General features: G+C 38.6%; 2 protein-coding genes across 5 annotated transcripts in view; both read right to left on the bottom strand.

The window, feature by feature from the left end:
- Nucleotides 1-17,070, bottom strand: part of LOC143904446 (zwei Ig domain protein zig-8) — a 125,474-nt gene that overhangs the window by 90,935 nt on the left and 17,469 nt on the right. The window lies entirely within an intron of this gene.
- On the bottom strand, nucleotides 7,480-11,490 carry LOC143904454 (uncharacterized). Its single transcript, XM_077419153.1, has 3 exons — nucleotides 11,197-11,490; nucleotides 9,420-10,686; nucleotides 7,480-7,608 (listed from the first exon to the last, which is right to left on the bottom strand). The coding sequence occupies exons 1-2, from the start codon at nucleotides 11,312-11,314 to the stop codon at nucleotides 9,425-9,427; spliced, it is 1,380 nt and encodes a 459-aa protein (XP_077275279.1). The 5' UTR covers nucleotides 11,315-11,490; the 3' UTR covers nucleotides 7,480-7,608; nucleotides 9,420-9,424.

Here is a 17,070-nt window from a genome sequence, read left to right on the forward strand (position 1 = left end):
ACTTCTGAAGCTGAAGAACATTAATACGATATTTTAAAACACTCGAAAATTTACTTGTCACCTCTTGAATCAGACTTTTCTCTTTTTCTATTGTAATACTTGTCTGATTAAAATAAAACTTTGTGAAAAGTACCTATGTCATATAAGAAATATTTTGTGATAACTTTTCCATTGTTTTTTTCGCTATAAATACATAAACGGAACGCATTGCCAACTTGCCTCTTGTGCCAACTAGCCCCGGTCTCCCCTATTATTGGATTTTGTATTAATCTACATATATAAGTAATGTTTAAAAATATTATGGTTAAAATTGATTCTTCCTCAGAATTTTCACGGAGCAATTAATCGACGTTTCAGAAAGTTACTAACTTAAATTATTACTTGAAAACTACCGAAATACACTTGTTTAATATCGTGAATATTTTATCATCAAAAGTTCGCAACTTATTAAGCAATGGCGAGTAAATAACGAATTAATAATCCTATAACACACCATAATCTGACTATAGTAAAAAAGATATTCGAGAGAACTAAGGATAAGCAATCTGCCAGTTAACTGAAGAAAACGACAGAAGGAGGACTGAAACCTCGAATTAACCTGCCAAGAACAATCTTGTAAGTCGTGCAAACGTGAAGTAATGTGGCGAAACTGGCAAATTTCGTCGGACGCGAGAGAAACTTCGTTTCATCAAGCGGAAACACAGAGGTTGCCTGAATTATGCGGTATTTATAATCCGTAACACGGAGCTGGCGCAATGAGAGATATCGCGCGGGTGTACCGCGGATACGCGTGCAAACACATGCCAGACACGTGCGGTATTCTACGGTAAGCATGACGATTTCCAGGAAATATTCCGTCCGCTTGATCTACCGAGATGAACGACTTTGTGCTAGCTCTCAAGGACCGCGGCGCTTAAGCGGTTGTTTAAAGTTCCCGAAAAGCCGATTTTTTTCTCGTTGTATTACATCCACGTTTCTTTCGTCCATCACACGTATTTGCTAAATTTATGTATCAACCGTGTTTAGATACAATCATGTTAATAAAGATAAATAAAAATAAAAGAAGCTTTTTTTATGACGGATACACTTCAAGAAGTGACACATGATGACGGTTTAGGTTTAGATAAATGAACTCTAAAAAAACCGGTAAAATGGGTAGCTCTTATTCACCGCGTTGCCCACCAAAATTCAACGACCTGAGATAGATAAGAAAAAGGTATACAGGGCGAGTGGAAAGAAGATAAGATTGACGGAGCGTCGCTTCAAAGTCATAATGCGAGAGATCGTGGATGACTATAGGCAAATAAACGAGAAAATAGAAACTGCAAAGAAGAATATTCGACCTGCTAATAAAATTGAAGCCGATCACCCAAGTTGGGTAACCGAACTTGCCAGGCCCGACGTGTGCGCCGGGCGAAGAAACGGAAGTGGTAAAAGAAGGAACGAGTGCTCCTACGCGGAGGTAAAAAAACAAGAAGAGAAAAAAAGCGGAGAGAAATCCTTCGGAGAAATTCCACTGTGCGGTTTGCTCTTTCCTGGCTATAGGGAGAGACTCGTGCTGACATTTACGCGCGTGTGTGGGCACATGACATATGTCGCATGCGAAGCATATGCGTTTGCTTTATATATACGATTGAAAGAGCGTCTTTGTAAAACTCGTGCGACAATACTCCTCAATCTGTTAATCGCAAAAAATTAAAAGAATATATGTACAGTTAATTTTAACAATAGCTTAATACTTTGTTAATATTGATTTAGCAGAACATCTTGAAAACGGCAACTTCAATTTGTAAGTAAAGACGCAAATAAACTAGACAATCGAACCACAAATATAAAAAATTTATGACGCAAACAACTTTATTTCTTGACATTATTAAAATCGAATTATTTATAACACCTTTAAAATACTTCTAACAGTTTGTTCCTAAGAAAAGATCACAAGATGTGTTGTTCTTTTACACATACAAAAATTTGAAATGAGAACAATTTATAATAAATCGCCAATTCACCCGCATAAAAGCGAGCCATAAAAATATGTTTATACGTTTATAGTTAACCAACTTCTCCCTGCACTTCCCTCAGATATGTAGATCACTGTGGCGATCGTGGCGCAGAGAGTTATATGCGCTGCTCTAATGAGCCAAAGATCCGAGTTCAAATCCGACGAAAATATATCGGTTTTTATTCGATCGCCACCTGTCCGTCCTCTCGGAAGGTAATAACAATCCACCGAGAGTACCTCTATATTGCCGTTGTCGGATCCTCTCTCTTTAGCAGAGATATATAAAATAAATAAAAAATATTAAAATTAAATGTATTGTCCAGCGGACTCCGCCGAGAGCAAGAAATTCGCCTGCAAAAACACACCCCGCAGTAAATCTCTGAATTACATCGCGCGCGGATAAAATCAAGCGTGTTACCCTGTACACAAGCCAGCTAGGGTCTGTGAATGAGCGTTTCGCGCATGCGGTCGCCGGAAAGTTACGATAACGTTTGCTTGGGCATTAAAAACGAAGTAGGAAAAAACACGGCGACGCGCGACGTAAGCGGGAAGAGAAAAAGAAAACGAGATAAAAAGGTGGGAGAAAAAGGACGACGTGCGGAAGTAGGGAGAGTGCGATGAGAAAAGTGAAGCGGGTCTCGCGAAGGAAACTTGAAAAATGCGGCGAAGGCAAAGGATCTCTTTCAGCTTGGTACGTCCGACGTACGTGCCACGCTCGCCCTTTCTAAAGAGAAGAAATCACTCGTGCGCGCACAACCGCGGTCCAAATTGCTATTAATCAGATTGGGTAACGCGATATCGCGATGGCTGTCGCGGAAAGTTAAAACGAGCTAAAAGGTTTTTCCCTTTTATTGGGAGGGAAGTTAAATCGGAAAAATCGCTTGATTGCGCCGGAAACGCGCGTTCCGTACGTTGCGCGTCGATTGGAAAATTTTCGACGACTGTTTATAAATTCCAGCTTGCCACGTTTTCATTTCTCCTATAAATAACGTTACATTGACCGATTAAAAAATTTTGCGGTGCTTTGTGATATTTTTTTTCCGAATCGCAAAAACAACATATTTTTCCGAATTATTTTTGAAAATAATTCTATAATATATAAACCCGGAAAAGAACCGTTTTTTTTATCTTTTATCAAAACGTTATGATTATACTCTTTTAAACTTAGTTTGAGTCGTATAATAGAATCTAGCTTCTTCCCATCTCGCGAATGCAGAACGCCAAAATGCTTTTCCTGACAATGAATTCGAGGGAACTCTCTCCCCCGCGTCGCTTTTTGACGCATCAATTTTCGAAGTTACGCGTGGATCGAACTTCTGCGGAAATACGCCAGAATTTCGGATTGTACGAAGCGACGCGACGGATAATGGCCGAAGAAAGTATTACACCTCGCCCAGTCGTCGTTTTCTTCAAACCTCAATTTTCTCTTATCCGCGGTTTCGGCAGTTTATTGAAAAAGCTGAGTGCGAGTGCGACGCCGAAGTTGGCAATCCGCTCGGCAGCGTCTAACCGACAAATCGGACGCTGAATCTCATCTCTGCTCCGTTCTCCGTTTCATAGAAAATCTTGAAGCACCTGTTTCGTGTCATTTCTAATGTTAAATAAAAGCATAAGTGACATAATTTATCATATTTATAACAATTGCAATATAAAAGAGTTTTACTTTATACAATATTATTATTATATAAACTGAACAAATATTTCCTTTTTTTTTAATTTAACTTTCTATTTGTTTACATATAATATGGTAAATATCTTTTGAGGGAGTCAATAACAATTTAATTGTTGTTTACATTATATTATTTGAACAAAATACACTCTAAACTATATATAAGCTTTAAAAGCATAGATAAATGGATGCGTGTATTTAGTAATAGTTAAAATATGATCTATTTATGTTTTGTGTGTGTACACGTTATTACCGAAAATTATTTGGAGTACTTAATTACAAACAACAAATAAATGAGTTATTATAATAAACAATATCCATTTACACGTAACATATGAGAAATAATAAAATGACATTTATCTATACGCGGAAAGAATTTTCTCTTAAAATTTACTCTGAAATCATGGTAGTTGTGGGACAACAATGTACCAAGAATTTTATGCGAGCTATTCTGATTAATATCTACCATAATAAAAAATATTAATATTTATTACATTAAAATATAAAATATGTTTGAATAGCTTTACTAAAATATATCTAAGAAATTTCAATAATTTTTCAAAATTCCACCAATTTCACCAATCTACTTAGTAATTTTTATCACGTTGTTTGTAAAATGTCTTTTGTATATTTTACAAATTCCTTGGTTGCCAAGTTGTCCCAAGTTTGTAGTAAATTTAAGGGTAAAATATAACAAAAAGTTCTCTCCGTATATAATACTATAATATTTCATACTTCCCGCAAAAAATTAAATTCTAAAATAGACCTATTTATTCTTAAATTATAAACTCTTTAACTGTGTTTGATATATATATATATATATATATATAGAATATTAAATAAATTTAATCGATAGATCTTATAGGACAGATATTTCTATTTTTAGTAATATAATTATTTTCACGTAAAGAGTTGTTAATAACAATAGATCTCTTAGGGTAAAGTACGAATTTCAAATTATGTATGTACATATGTGATCAAATCGAGACGCTTTAGCGCATCAACGCTGTTAATGTTCTTTTATTTTCGCTTCTAATATATCAATCACACGTTTAAAAAAGATGATAACACAAAAAGAAATAATGTAGCTTAAATTTGCTTCCTTTAGTAATTGTAAAAAGTAAAAAATCAGTGAATTGAAAAATGTATTAAAATGCAAGAGATGGAATGGAATTATACAGAACTGAACAGACGACGAATAAAAGTTTATGTATACGAGAGAATGGCTTTTCAGAAATAGGACGATAAATAAATATTCCGACGAACATCACGACAGAACAGTAAATGTCGATCGTCGTTACGCAGCAGGGGAGTACGACCTGAAAAAATATACCCGCGATGTATCAACGTAGAGATATCGCGGCGTGCGGCTTACGATGCAGAAAGCACATATTACGTCAAATTAGTCGTAAAGCAAGACGTGTCGGCGAGGTTTATTCGCGAGCCTTTGTAGGATTAATATACGAAGTCCAGAAAGAGAGAGAGCGAAAGTCGCGGGAAACGGAAAAAGACCTTCGCGCAACGTCCATGTTCGGCGCGTTAGCAAAAGTTCCATAACAAATTTACATGCAGAATGAATTATACCGAACTTTGTGCATACACAGCACGGGTTATATTCAAGCTTTCGCCTTATGCTTTGACAAGCAAAAAGATATGCACTGTGAGAAAAATCCAGGTTTAAATCGTTTAAAAATTAACAAACAAATATATATATATATAATCCGATAACTTTCAATCGGAATTACAAAAAGCCTATCAAGGCCAAAATAATGTCCAATCTATGATATCGAATTATCAATGATATCTGGATATCATTAATTTTTATAATTCCGATTGAAAGTTATCGGATTACCCGTTTGTTAATTTTCGAACAACTTTATTTTTCTCAGTGTGTTTATACGTTTCAAACATTTACATCTTTGAACATCTTTAAAGCATGTAAATAAATAATATTAAAATTAACAAGTATATGGAAAAGTGGGCTTTGACAGTCAAGCGCGGTTAGTTGTGCGTAAATTAACATTATGTAACATTGAATTAATAATTTAATACAAATTAAAAATTGTGCCCGAGATTCGCTCGCGTGTTGAACGCCCGAGACTCCTTGCATTCACACCCGCACTCTCCGGAACTCACGGAAATAACTAAACTGGCTTGCGGGAAAGAATTAATTTATTCGACGATAAGTACAGAAGAACACAATGCAGCACGTTCGTATACGGCTTGACGACATTCGCGTTGACGACTCAGCTCCGAATTTTCGTGATGTCTGTTTATAAACGACGGCTCGTCATCACGAAGAATACGTTTCGCAACTTCTTCTCGAAGACAGCTCGAATCTAAGAGGCGGGCGTAATACTTGTAATTTGTTTATTAATTAAATGTTACATAACGTTAATTCACGCATAATTGAATGATTAAACGAACTTACCTGTAAGTGAAGTTCTATCATAATTGTATGAAGCGCCTCTTCCGAAGAGATCAAATTGTAGTACCTTCTACTATATACCGATGTCGCCACAATATTCCAAGTATAAAACTTTTGTACGTTGTCTATCCTGGTAGGCGTGTCGCTCATTCGTATTTAAAGTGCTTTCTTTTTGGGAAAAATTCTCGGATTTATATGTTAAGAATTAGGGAGTATTTGTACTGGGAGGGATTGACTTCTTCGGAAGAAGCGCTTCATACAATTATGATAGAACTTCACTTACAGGTAAGTTCGTTTAATCATTCAATTGTATATCGCGCCTCTTCCTCGAGATCAAATTGTAGCTGTTCAAAGTCTTTTACAGCACTGATTTCACGCCCAAAATATTTATCAGCAACATTCGTCTATTTATAGGTACACGTACATATTATCTTATTAGTATTATGATATTGCTATTAGTAACATTAGTATTAATATTTACTTATCTAACTTGTTTTTTTTTTTTTTTTTGTTCAAAATTGCCAACGCATATGACTTATTGTCTGGAATAACTGGACGGTTATAAAACCTGGCAAAAGTCTTAGATTTTTTAGTCCATCCGGCGGTTTTAAGAATTAAATCTACATTGATGCCACTACGCTCAGCAGCAGACGTTGATGCATGCCTTGTGCTATAAGCACTGAACTTAGAAGTATCTAACCCGCTATTATTTAAGACAGATTTTATCCATCGACTTAGAGTTTGACTTCCTACCGCTTTGTGAGGCTTCTTTATTGCAACAAAGAGTTTATTCTCTCCACCTCGAAGAGCTTTAGTTCTTTTCAAATAAGTAGTCAATGCAGTCGCTGGACATATTGACGAGTTACTTTCAAAAACCGGTATTATCAGGTTTGGTTGAACTTTCCCGGGTTTCGAAGTCTTTATATTTTCTGAGATCTTAATTTCGTATTTATCCTCATTTTGCATAATATTCCTTATATCTATCAAGGTCAACGTTTGCATACGATGGCCTGTGACCAGAGCCAGCAAGGTGACTAACTTTTTTGACAATTCATCAAGTGTAAGATCATCATTTGAGTTTAGTTTATCTAGATACTCTAAGACTATCTTCGGATCCCAGGTACAATCGTATTTGGCCCTAGGAGGCTTCAACTTAGCTACACCTTTGAAAAAACCTTTGATTCTGGAGTCATCTGCAAGACTGGACCCTTGGATCTTCCCGATAGCAGATCGGAAACAATTTAAGGTTCCGTATGAAGCACCATTTTTATATTGTATGGTCAAAAACCTCAAGACCATGGGCACTGTAATTTGATAAGGGTCTGTCTGATTGACGCCGCAGAATTTACACAACTTCTTCAATACAGTATTTTAATACTTCAGCAATGATTATTTAAGTGACGCTATAATAATATCTGTAGACTCTGTCGGTGTCTCGTTCAATTGGAGTGCTCTCCTGATATAATTCCTGCAACCAGGTTAATCCTCGACCAAAGGGGATGAGGTTCCCTGTTCGAAAATTGTAACAAATTAATATCAGGTTTGAAATAAATTGGTGATGACTCAATCATGGACATGTACACTGGGAACCAAGCCTGAGCTGGCCAACGCGGGACTACCAAAATCCTTCTACTTCTTTCAAATCTAATTTTTTCAAGAGTACGCAAGACAATTGAAAAGGGGGGAAAGGCATAGAAAAAATATTTTTTCCAGCTCACAGTAAAGGCGTCAATTACGATTGACCCAGGATCCTTTTTCCATGAGATGTATTGCTTACATTTCGTGTTCGTTCTAGTAGCGAAAATATCAATTTCTGGATTTCCAAACATTGAGACTATTTGACGGAAAGCTGATTGTGCTAACGCAAATTCTGTCTCGGGCTCTAGTCTTCGAGACTCAAAATCTGCCTCAACGTTATCTTTAGAGGCTATGTAGCTAGCGAATATCCATAAATTTCTATTTTCGCACCACTGCCAGATTTTCTTTGCAATTTTTGCTAATTTTGGAAATCTAACACCCCCTTTTTTGTTAATATAAGCTATGGCTGTGGTGTTGTCTATTCTCAATAAGACATCACAATCTCTTAACTCTTTAGCGAAGCATTTTAAACCGAACCACGCGGCCAATAATTCCAGATAATTAATATGCTGATCTCGTTCCTCCTCATTCCAGTAACCATTGACTCTATGTTCGTTACAATATGCTCCCCAACCTGAAGAGGACGCATCCGAAAAGATTTCAACTGCTGGGTCGAATCTCCTTATATGATTCTTTGCCTGACTTATATGTTTACTCCACCAATCAAAATCCTCCTTCAATTCAGACGATAATCTCATGATAGCCTCAAAATCATCATTGTTACGTTCAAGCGCCAAAAATCGTTCTCGTTCGAAGGCTCTCATGTAGACTCTCCCGTACTTTAAAGTTATACAACACGAAACCAAGGTTCCAACAAAAGATGCAAAGTCTCTTATTTTACATTGTTTTATGACTCTGAAATTATCAATTTTAGATTTTACTTTCTCTTGTTTTTCCAATGGAAGCTCTACAACCATTTCTTCTGAATCGTAGATGTTTCCAAGGAATTTGCGCCTAGTTGAAGGAACCTTGTGGCTTTTTTGTTCATTAATTAAAAATCCTAATTTTTTGAGTAACCTAACAGTAACCTGTACGCTTTCCAGACATTTGATTTTAGAATTCTCAATAAACAAAATATCGTCCAAGTATATGACTAATGTATAACCCAAGCTCCTTAAATATGAGATAACTGGTTTCATGACCTTAGTGAATGTATATGGAGCCGTACTTAATCCAAATGGCAAACAAGTAAACTCAAACAATTTTTTTTGAAATCTAAATCTTAAAAATTTTCGATCTGACTTTCTAATTGAAATGAGATAATAGGCGTCTTGAAGGTCGATTGATGCCATGTAACAGTTGGGAGTTAATAACCGTCTAACAACTTTATCATCCTCTAATTTAAAATGTTCCGTATCAATGAATTTGTTGAGATTTTTCAAATTTAAAATTAACCGATACGACCCATCTGGTTTCGTAACTAAGAAGATTTTTGAAATAAATTGTCCTTTAGTTGGAGTTACTTGACAAATAGCACCTTTTTTAAGCAGCTCATTTAACTGTTCACGAATTGCAGTACTTTCCTGCAGTGACCACTTAGGTTCTACAGGTGGAACAGCCTGTGATACCTTGGATACAAATGGTATTTTATACCCTTTAATCCAGCTCAGGATTAGCTTATCAGACGTGATGTCCGACCAGCGTGACTGAAAATGCCTGAGTCTACCTGCTAACCCACTTACAGTCGTTACTCTTGCTTCTTCGCTACTGACTGATTGTCCTTCAGTTGTGTTGATTGACGGCTGGGCTGTTTCTGCTTCTGGTACGACTGGTAAGGCCTCCGCCCGCTCGACGCCGAGTTGCGCGTCCATTTGGACGGTTGACGACGGAGCGGGCGTTTCGAGTTTTTTGATTGACCCGTCTGGTTCTGTTGAGTGTTAGGCTTCAAACTCTTGCTCGAATATTCAAGAGTTTTTGCGGCTTTTACTTTTTCTTCCAACTTCTCTCCGAAGAGCCATTCACCGACGGTGGTTGCGTTAAGCGTCTCTCTCATCGATGCATTGATGTTCTTTACAATAAGGCTCCGACGAACGCTTGATTCTACATGCTGAAGATCTGCCATGAGTTGCAAATCTCCCCTCTTAGATTCTGTCAATTCCTTGGTTGGCAGCTTCTCTTCGCTTTTAAGACTCGTGATTTTAACGAGTACGTCCAACAGACCCGCTAGACTAGTCGTTATTCTCGCTTGCTTCTCAACGATTCGACCGTCTCTCTTTGTTATGGTTTCCTGAAGGCAAACTTTTAATTCTGGATTCAATTTGGGAGGATCCATCATTAGACAATTCTCGGGTGAAGGAAATTTTTCGAGCAACCCTTTCTTTTTGTCCGCAGGAAGACCTTTTTTGATTACTTCTTCTATTCCGGCCACGAACTTTGTGTGTATGGCAGGCGCTAGCTTCCTATCCGGATGAACCCTTTCTCCTATAGCCTCAAGGATCTCGGGGGCAAGGTCTGGTTCTTTCTGTATACCTGCTGATAAGGATTTCTCCTCAGATTGATTCAGTCCTTGAACAGGCGTAGATCTCTGAGCGACCTGGCCAGATTGAACAACCTGATCTGTCAAGGCCACTTGGTTCTGTTCGCCAGCGTCGCTGATTGGCGTTGTATCTTTTGGATCAACGTCTTCTGAACTCTGAGATCTTCCTCTGTGTCTTGAAGATACAATGGGACTGTTATTCGAGACCGAGCTTCCTCGTGATCCACGATCATGGTGTGAATCACTACAATTATCATTTTGCGTCTGATTAGGGCTTCTAGTACGTTCTTGACTTGAACGTCGTTCACGACTGGCGCTGCGACTTGAATATCGTCCCCGTCGGTCATAATAATAACCATAGGTATTATAATGGACTCTTCTATCGCCATGTCTGCTAGAACGTTCCTCACGATAGCGCCTATCATGATAATCCGGATACGATCGATGTCCGTGTTTATCGTCTCTTTGATAACCTGTTATATCAAAATCAGATCGTAAATACACTTAGATATGTCAGACTTTTGCACAGTTGGACTGTGAACGAATTGTTATTTCTATCAATGTCAATTGGACCGACTTGATAGGTTATGCATGTCGACAGTTGTCAAATACGGTCGGACCGTACGTGGATTTCTATACCGATGTCGGTTGGACCGACATGGTAAGGTTATGTGTAACGTTAGCATTGTCAGATGTCGGTTGGACCGACCTGACCGCAACTTGGCACATAATTTTGATAACATTTGTTCGGCGTAATAATATGCAACAGCTCTTCCGCTGTGTACGCTCGATCGCCGGCTTGCGAGCCGGTCTCGTGTGCTTCCGATTAGGAGAGCAATTACGAGAGAGCGAGGCACGTTCCGCGTGCCGAAAAACGAGCGAGTGAAAAACTCGGCCCGCTGAGGTGTCGTTATTGCCGCCACGGCTTACGAGCCGGTCGGCGACACCGCCCTAAAATTAGGTTAAGTGTGTTTTTAACTTACCACATGATTTATCTTTCTTTTGACGATCAATTCTTTTCTTTAATCGCTTAATTTCTTTCCTCAACTCATTCTCCTTGTCTTCATCTCTTACTGAATGTCTTTTCCTTTTGTTCGACATTATTCTCTTGCTGATAATTTTTTCTCGTGTGACGTGTTCGGCACAAAGAAGAAGAATGAGCGACACGCCTACCAGGATAGACAACGTACAAAAGTTTTATACTTGGAATATTGTGGCGACATCGGTATATAGTAGAAGGTACTACAATTTGATCTCGAGGAAGAGGCGCGATATACAATTAACTGCGTTTGGCTCTGAAAGACCACTTTTCTTGTTACTCGTTAATATCAAAGCATTTATTTGAGATTATTCTTTTCGTTAAATCAATTGTCAATTCGTCTTGGATTATTTTCATCTTTAACAATTTGCCGCGAACACGAAAAATGTATGAAAAGTCATCGTTTTTTAATTAAAATTCGGAGAGGTTTGGTAAGATTGTCGAAGATTCCGTTTTCTCCGCCGAGCGTTTCTATAATAAATGCATATATAATTACGCGTCATTAGACGTAAATAATGGCGCGGGGGGATCTCAGCAAATACTTGTGTCGGAAAACTAGTCTACGGGACCTCCCCCCCGTGCCTGGAATATCTCTTACCGGGTCATTTTTCACGTTTGTACAAACGCCACGGCAACGCGAATGCATAAAACGACGACAAGAAGCGCGCCGTGGTAACGTGTATACACGTCCGACTCTACCACCGCCCGGGCCGATGGAAAAAGAAACCGTGGCAAATACTTTCCGGAAATCCATTGGCCCGTCAGCGCGCGCGTATCGGGACTGAAATTGTCGAAGAAACGAAAATAAAGACGGAACACGCGCGGTCGGGGGCGAAGGCGAAGGCATAGATGGATTGATGGAGGGATTTATTGCCGCGCGCGGACTTTCTTAAGACCCTAAGAAACGTAGGGTGAGTTGAAACAGGCAGCGTTAATCACGATTGCTATTCCGAACGAAGCCGCTGAATGACGAGCTGCGATTAAGCGATTTCAGGTATTTTATTCTTGTCCAATCATAATTTACGATCTTTAAGTTGTTATTTTTTAATATCATTTTTTTATAAATATTAAAAATATTAAAATAAACATTGCTTTGTATGTTAAATTTAAAAATGCTACTATATAGTCTGTTGAATATTTTTTAAATATTTTAAATATTTTAAGTATTTGCATTTATTTTGATATTAAAGTGTCTATATTCATTGCATAGCGAGCAACATTTTCAGCAGTTTTATGAATAATTGGGTCGGGGGGGGTTTAATCATTCCCAAAATTCCAACAACGATACGCAGTTCGATGATACACGTGCTGGAAACTGTGCATATTCCACGAACAATGCTCGGAAAATTATAGCACAATGTCAACGTGGACCACATCGTATACGCTCGGTAACCCGGAATTCATATGCGTAGTAATAGAAAGCCATATCGTATTCCATATAACATGGTTTTGACATTAAATGGCGGGATTTTATTACGGCGCTCTACAATTAGCAATTGATCCAAATAACGCATTAAAAGAAGAAAATTTTAAAACTTTGTTTGAAAGATAACAATACAAATTTTTTTTAAACATAAGAGCTATCACGCTCAAAATATCGAATATAAGAGTTTATGAAGCAGAATTCTTAGATTAATTATTTTTCTTTTTTATTAGAGAAATATTATTTAATAATCTTATTTAAATATTATTGAAATATAATTAATTAAATATAATTAAATAAATATAAAATATTATGTAAATTGAAATATTAGTTTTATATAAAAAAATAAGGCAATTAAAAAATAGCAGATTATCAAATATGTCCTTTTTTCTTTTAGAAACAATAAAGAGCTGTATATAGAAGACGATTTTCCTAATCCTATATTAACGAACCGTGGGAAGCCAATGCGGGACGCTTCAATCCATCCTTGTTGTTCGCAACATAATTGTGCTGTAACTAAAGCCTTCCCTAACTAAGTGTCCCTAAACATGCCCATCACACGTCCTTGCCATACAGAATGCGCGAGTCTCATCATCTACGTCAATCGAATTCGAGTCACGAACATAGACACCGATTTAACGTGTCGTAATTAATCTATAAATAGCACAGAGAGCGACGATGTCGCAAGAGCGGAAAGAGGATTTGTGCGACGAGCCTGGGAAAGGGCTTGCCAAGCCCTCGATAGCAAGCACTAGACTAGACCGACGCAGGGTTTGTAACCCGTTAACTCGACTGTGCGCCACCGTGATTTAGAGGCACCTCGCGCGAACATGTCGCGCGCGGATGCGGATCCGCTGCGACAAACGAATGTTTTCCTGTTTATGTCGGTGAAGTCGTATTCCCAATGAATCGACTGCGGGACTCCGCTCTTTTTCAGTCTGTCACTTTTTCCATCGCTCTATAGTTGTCTAGTGTACGATTCGTTCTAGTTTCATCGACGCTTTGACCGGCTTTCGAAGTACGATTAACACCGTATCTCGCGTCCCTTTAAATCTGTGTTATTTTCAAAGATACATTCCACACAGTGATGTCTTTTATAATATAGAGGATATCATATAAGGAAATCATGTTTTATTTTTATTATTCAACAAAAGTGCTTCGAGAGTTTTAATTGAAGATATTGGGAAGATATACTTTCAAAAAAAGGCAGATATAATATTATTAGATAATGCGAGGAAACATGAATAAGATAAAATATATATGAATTGTATATTGCATTTCCATACGCTTATTTAAATTATTAGTATCTGTACCGGCAGCGATAACAAGTACAAATAGATAATTCAAAATGTATGATACGCTTGTGCTTCACCGTATTTTTAATTTAAAACAAATATTTATGCTTCTATCTTCTGTTAATAGAATTCTCTTTATATTGCCCATTCTATTTGTGTAGACTATTGCGCTTTGCTTATAGACGTTCACGTGTAAGTACGAATCAAATTCAACGAGAATTCTAAAGTGATGTGATATGATCAAATATACTCTAACGAAATATGTAATTAAATTCACATCTTGAAACTTGACTAGGTGAGTCACTCAATTAAAACAAGCATTAAAAGCCACATTGGAATACGTCACCGTTTTCAAATCGGTGCAAGCGCATAGATCTATATCATGCAGGGAACACCTGCAGCCTGTCACGAGTGCATAAAAAGCTCTCGCAGGCGGAAGTCAAAAAGTCTAGAGGACGGGCGAAGAGGAACCCGCGCGGAAACAAAAATTTAATATGAAGGCGTCAAGTCTAAATGATTTTAATATCGCGCAGGCAGACGAGCGAACTCTCTCTCTCTCTCTCTCTCTCTCTCTCTCTCTCTCTCTCTCTCTCTCTCTCTCTCTCTCTCTCTCTCTCTCTCTCTCTCTCTCTCTCTCTCTCTCTCTCTCTCCCCCTCTCTCTCTCTCATACTTTCTCATCCCGATAGTCAGCATACACGTGTGTCTGCACATGTGTGTGGATTGTGGATACGTTTGCTCGTCTGTCCGGCTTTGTTAATAAAGTCAGTGGCATTAGGAGAGTCACCAACTTGTCCTGCCGCACACCCATCCACGTGCGCGCGCGTACGCGCGTGGTTACACAGACAGACACAGGCGCGAGAACTGAATCGGCCTGCTGGAGTATCCTGATGGAATGTACCCGAAAGATTTGCTCCGCGAGATTGACCCGAGATAAAATAACATGAGCCGAGAGAGTGCAACAATGTTGCTTTACCCTGTTTAATTTAACGTGTAAATCTGCGGAAATAATATTGCGGCCGGCGGAGCGCGCGGCGCGCCCGTTCATCTCATTGTTATCGGAAGGTATTACGGTGTAATGCGTGAAATTCCGTTTTGTAGACGGAATTCGGTAGAACGACGAATGTTTTCACGTCATTATAAATCGCTTATGCAGTTATAATCGTTTGCAATAAAAAATAGAAAGTTTCTTCAGCAGGGAAATACGAAATGATCGTCTTGCAAAAAGTGCTGTTAAGTTTATTCCCAATTATACCCCCAATTACACGTTTATTGCCCTCATCTGCAATAATTCAAGAAATCTGCTAATTATTATTAGAATATTGTCTTATTTTATCGCACTGTACTTTTTTTCCGAGGAGAGCGACAAGATTTCCGGCATCAACAGAGACACCTTTGCAAAGACATCACGCGCGCGAAAGACATCGTCCACCAGCTAGATGCGTGAGATGTCAGGGTTCGGGCAAATTTTCGGATGCAATTCGAAACGCTCCACGGTATGACTTCTAATTAGCGTGGCTCGCCCGTCTGGCTGAATGCGACGGCCGAATTTCGGCTGGGCGCGTTGTCGGCGCCGGACGTGAGCCGGACGAAGAAGGAGGCTAAACCGCAATCCGCCCAGGAGTGGCGGTGAATCATTCTATGAGCATAAATTAGCGCCCCATCGCAACGCCGGTTAATTAATTAAGGTAAATTGTCCTAAGCGTAAGTAACTGCCGGCGCTTGGTCTACTCCTCACTCGTTCCCTCCTCCTGCGGACGGCGGACCCCACCGTGTGATCCCCTTTATGGGTAACCGCGAGATGCGTTTCCGGCAACGGGGGGAGACAGAGAGCGCAGGCAGTTTTGTTTTCGGTTGTCTAGACGTGGCTTGACTGCGTTTCGCGACGCTTGCCAACCTGACTGCTCGATAGCCGAGTCTGCCGAGAACCAGCGGTCACCAAACTTTCTCAGATCACCCGTCCTTTTTGAGATCATATATCTCGCGGGACCGCAAATTTGAGGAAAGCACGGAATCGAGTCTCCTCTCCACTACGTGATAATAATATGACTTTATGCTCCGAATATTGACTCGCGATAATTGACTTATGTCATTATTGACAGTGCATTAGCTGCCGGAAGCAAGTAATACGATAAATGAATAAAATAATAGCGCGCAATCAATAGCATACCAAAGATAACAAAGAAAAGTCAATATTTTTATTTAAATTAATATTAATTGTATTCAAAAATCTGCAAATTTGCTCTCCCCGGGAGCAAGAACAAATCGAGTTGCAGCGCGCTCTATTAATAGATATGTGGTTCGTTTCCGCCAGACGAGTACAACGGAGCACAGTTTGTTTTCGGTTCTCCCTTTCGGCGATACGTAGTCGGTATTGTCTCGAGGAAAATCGAGCAGTAAAATCGAATTTTCTGCCACGCGTTACGGTAAATGTAAAACAGCTTCCTCCTTTCGAAGCTTCTTGTTCTATTATCCCTGGTAACTCTATATTCGTCGTCTATCTAGTAAACTATTTACCTACAAATTATATCTAGAGCTTTTAGTTCCATAATTAGAAAAATGTATCAATAAATCGGTATCCGAATTACATATGAAAAGTACGAAAGTATGAAAAAGTATTAATGGCACATTATTTTATAGAAAAATAAAAATGCGTTTAAATCTTCAATCATTTCGAATCACCGTCCAGCGTGTAATAACTGCAAGAAAGATAAAAGAGTTTAGAGCATTAATTGTTTAGATTTAATTGGCAAATGTCAACTAAACATTATCTCGGGTTCGTGTTCTCTTTGCCGCGTGAGAATCAACACGGGACTCAAATGTTTAGACCGCTAAAACCAGATGTTTAGTTTGCAGGGAACTTCAAATGTAGCACTCGGTTCAAGAAACCAATTAATGCGCCGCTCGTGTTCCCCCCTGGAGGTAAGTAAACTTTGCCCGAAAGTACTTGACCAAGACCAAGACTATCTTCCTTGTTTCAGCACAATACCTCACGTCTGAGGATTTAAACATTTGTAAGAATTCTGTCTAACTTAAATTAAAATTTGTATTACATTAACAATGCAAGAAAGAAGAAGAAGAGTACGATGTCTTACGGCAAAG

This window comes from Temnothorax americanus, unplaced genomic scaffold, assembly GCF_048541705.1.
Source record: "Temnothorax americanus isolate GAGA-0224 unplaced genomic scaffold, ASM4854170v1 Scaffold52, whole genome shotgun sequence".
In the NCBI taxonomy this organism is placed as follows: domain Eukaryota; kingdom Metazoa; phylum Arthropoda; class Insecta; order Hymenoptera; family Formicidae; genus Temnothorax; species Temnothorax americanus.